General features: G+C 38.4%; 1 protein-coding gene across 1 annotated transcript in view; it reads left to right on the top strand.

Moving 5' to 3' along the window:
• Positions 1-2,608, top strand: part of keap1a (kelch-like ECH-associated protein 1a) — a gene marked incomplete in the record, with an annotated part of 16,615 nt that overhangs the window by 9,526 nt on the left and 4,481 nt on the right. The window contains 2 exon segments of the mRNA XM_024277919.2: positions 1-85; positions 155-351. Of these exon segments, the coding sequence (XP_024133687.1) occupies positions 1-85; positions 155-351 (282 nt within the window).

Below are 2,608 nucleotides of genomic sequence, written 5' to 3'. Positions count from 1 at the left end.
GAGCAAAGTGTGGCTGAAACTGGCCGACATGGAAACTCCCTGCAGCGGTCTGGGAGCTTGTGCTCTGTTTGGACTCATGTACACGGTAGGTTACACAGTAGTTTGAGATGTTTGTGATCTTCATTCCTCTAAATGCATTTATTTTTACCTATAGGTGGGGGGTAAAAATCTTTCACTGCAGAATAACACAGAGTCCAACGGGTTGTGCTGCTACAACCCCATGACCAACCAGTGGAGCGAACGAGCCCCCATGAATATGCCCAGGAACCGAGTGGGGGTGGGCGTGGTGGATGGCTGCATCTACGCGGTGGGGGGCTCCCAGGGGTCCGTGCATTATAACACAGTGGAGAGGTGAGACACGTCTGAGGTGTTCAGTGTGGAGGATGAACTCCTGCAACCAACTAGCTCAGTTTGAATGACTTACCATATTTAAAAAAAGGCTCATATTTTTATTATTTTCCCACTAACAACCACTAGAGGGCACTGTAGGTGCTCAGTCTGGTCAGGGATCCAAAACCAACATTGGGGAGAATCAAATCATTTTCCTGAACTTTATGATATATTTTTTATTTGTATTGAGACAATAAAATAAAGGTTCTCTAATTTTATACTATTGGACAGGAAGTAGTCAAACTGGGTCACAGAGAGACAGAAGCATCTCTGAAGGTGACCTTCATTCAACTCCTGCAGTGGATGGTGAACCTCACCTTACTGGGAGACTCTCTGAATGATCTCATGAACCCAAACATTAAGATGTGACTACTGACGCTTTTGTGGAGCTCTTTTAAAGAAATAAACCTTATATCTCAACATCATCCCTGTCTTCCATGCATTTTAAATTAGACCCGTGTAGCTATGAGGCTAAAAACTACTTACAGTAGCTCCTCCCACATGTAGTGGGAGATTATGATCACATTTTTGGACAAGTGTTAAAGCAAATTTGATGCAGGAACACTAAGCCAGGCAGAGTTGTACTGAAGTATCAACTTTTCTCCCAAAACTGTGACTTATACTTCAGTGCAATTTATGGATGATTTTTTTTTTCTTCTTTCTAATGCATTTTTTTTGCTCCTGTAACTTATATTACAGATTATTTTATACTTTATACACAAACAGATTCTTGAATGCACTCTTACCAAATGGAGTTCACACTGGACTGTTGCTACCAGATACAAGCGTATACAGTATTATTTTTCTTTCACAGTTTTGTTCCTATATATGAAAGACTGGTGTCGTATTATTCCAGCTGAGCACAAGCCGCAGTTATTGATTTTTCCTCTATTATCAATTTTCAAATGGTTGTACTTTTGAAAAGTGCATTATACATCTGTCACCATCAAAAATGAGTCAAATTTCAGCTATTTTTACTTTCATTGGCCGCTCGTTTTGTAGTTGGCGCCTGAAAACAGACGCAAAAATTTTGCGTAGCGATGTGTGAAACATGGAAGCCCAAAACGCACCAAACTTGTGCAAAAAAATAGGGTATTTTACTGCAAAACATACAGTTCTTGGATGTAAATTCTCTCATTTTCTTTGATTAACTCAAACTTTCTCAGGGTGGTGGATGTAAAAGTACTTAAAAAAAGGAATTAGATTCTTATCAATGTTAAAAGTCTTTGAGTCAGCAGCTTGAGCACCACACATTCCTAGGAATGTCAGGCTGGACGAGAACACCTATAGTCAGGAGGAGCGTCAGTGAATCTGTTACTTCTCTAAAGAGCTTCTCAGAACTTCTTAAAGGTAGAAATTCTAAAGAAGTCTCGTGAGGATTATGCAGAAAGGCGTGCTGTGAGAACCTGATTGATCAAATACATGAAAATGCAGAAATAAAAGCACATCAAAAAAGTTTAAAGCACTGATGTTAATGGAAGCTAAATGCTTTTTTTTCCCCCAGATCTAAGCAACACACAAGAGACTCAGCAGGACGCTGCGCCTCTGCCAAATACAGATTAGGTTTTTAAATGATTACAATAATTACAGTTCAGAGAGCGGGGTTGTTGTCCGCGCAGCCACCTGAGACTTTCATTTAGTACATTTGTCAAGAGTGACCTGCAAATGTTAGAGGGCAGCTGATATTAGTGCACTATCAGCAGTTTACAGCCAGGAAAGACCTGGAGCCAAGAACACGGCCTGAAAATGATTAACCAGAGCTCACACTGTCCCTCCCGCTTCATCGCCACTCACCTTTATCACACACTCATAGATTCCCTCCACGATTAAGGGAGTTCTTGTATATTTTCTGGATTTATCAGGATTTATAGCTGTTTGCTTTGAGACTGCAAGTCATACACAATGTAGATCCCCTGTTTGTTAATTAAATGTGGGGCTAAATTTGGAGCCTGGCTAAACCAACAAGAGATTTAAACCGTGTAAACGGAGAAAAGGCTGGTCAGATACTGAAGACAACTTTGAGCCTTAAACCTTTCACTTTTTCTTTTTTTTTGTAAAAAAAAAAAAAAAAATTAATTAATTAATATATAAATAATTATATAATAATTATAATAAATATAGTATAATATTATATAATAGTTATAATAGTTAATATAAAATTAGTACACTCAATTAATAAGTAATCCGTCAATACAAAAAAAATATTTTGACAAAAATT

This window comes from Oryzias melastigma, linkage group LG22 (assembly GCF_002922805.2).
Source record: "Oryzias melastigma strain HK-1 linkage group LG22, ASM292280v2, whole genome shotgun sequence".
Lineage (NCBI taxonomy): Eukaryota > Metazoa > Chordata > Actinopteri > Beloniformes > Adrianichthyidae > Oryzias > Oryzias melastigma.
This window is presented reverse-complemented; position numbering and strand designations above follow the sequence as displayed.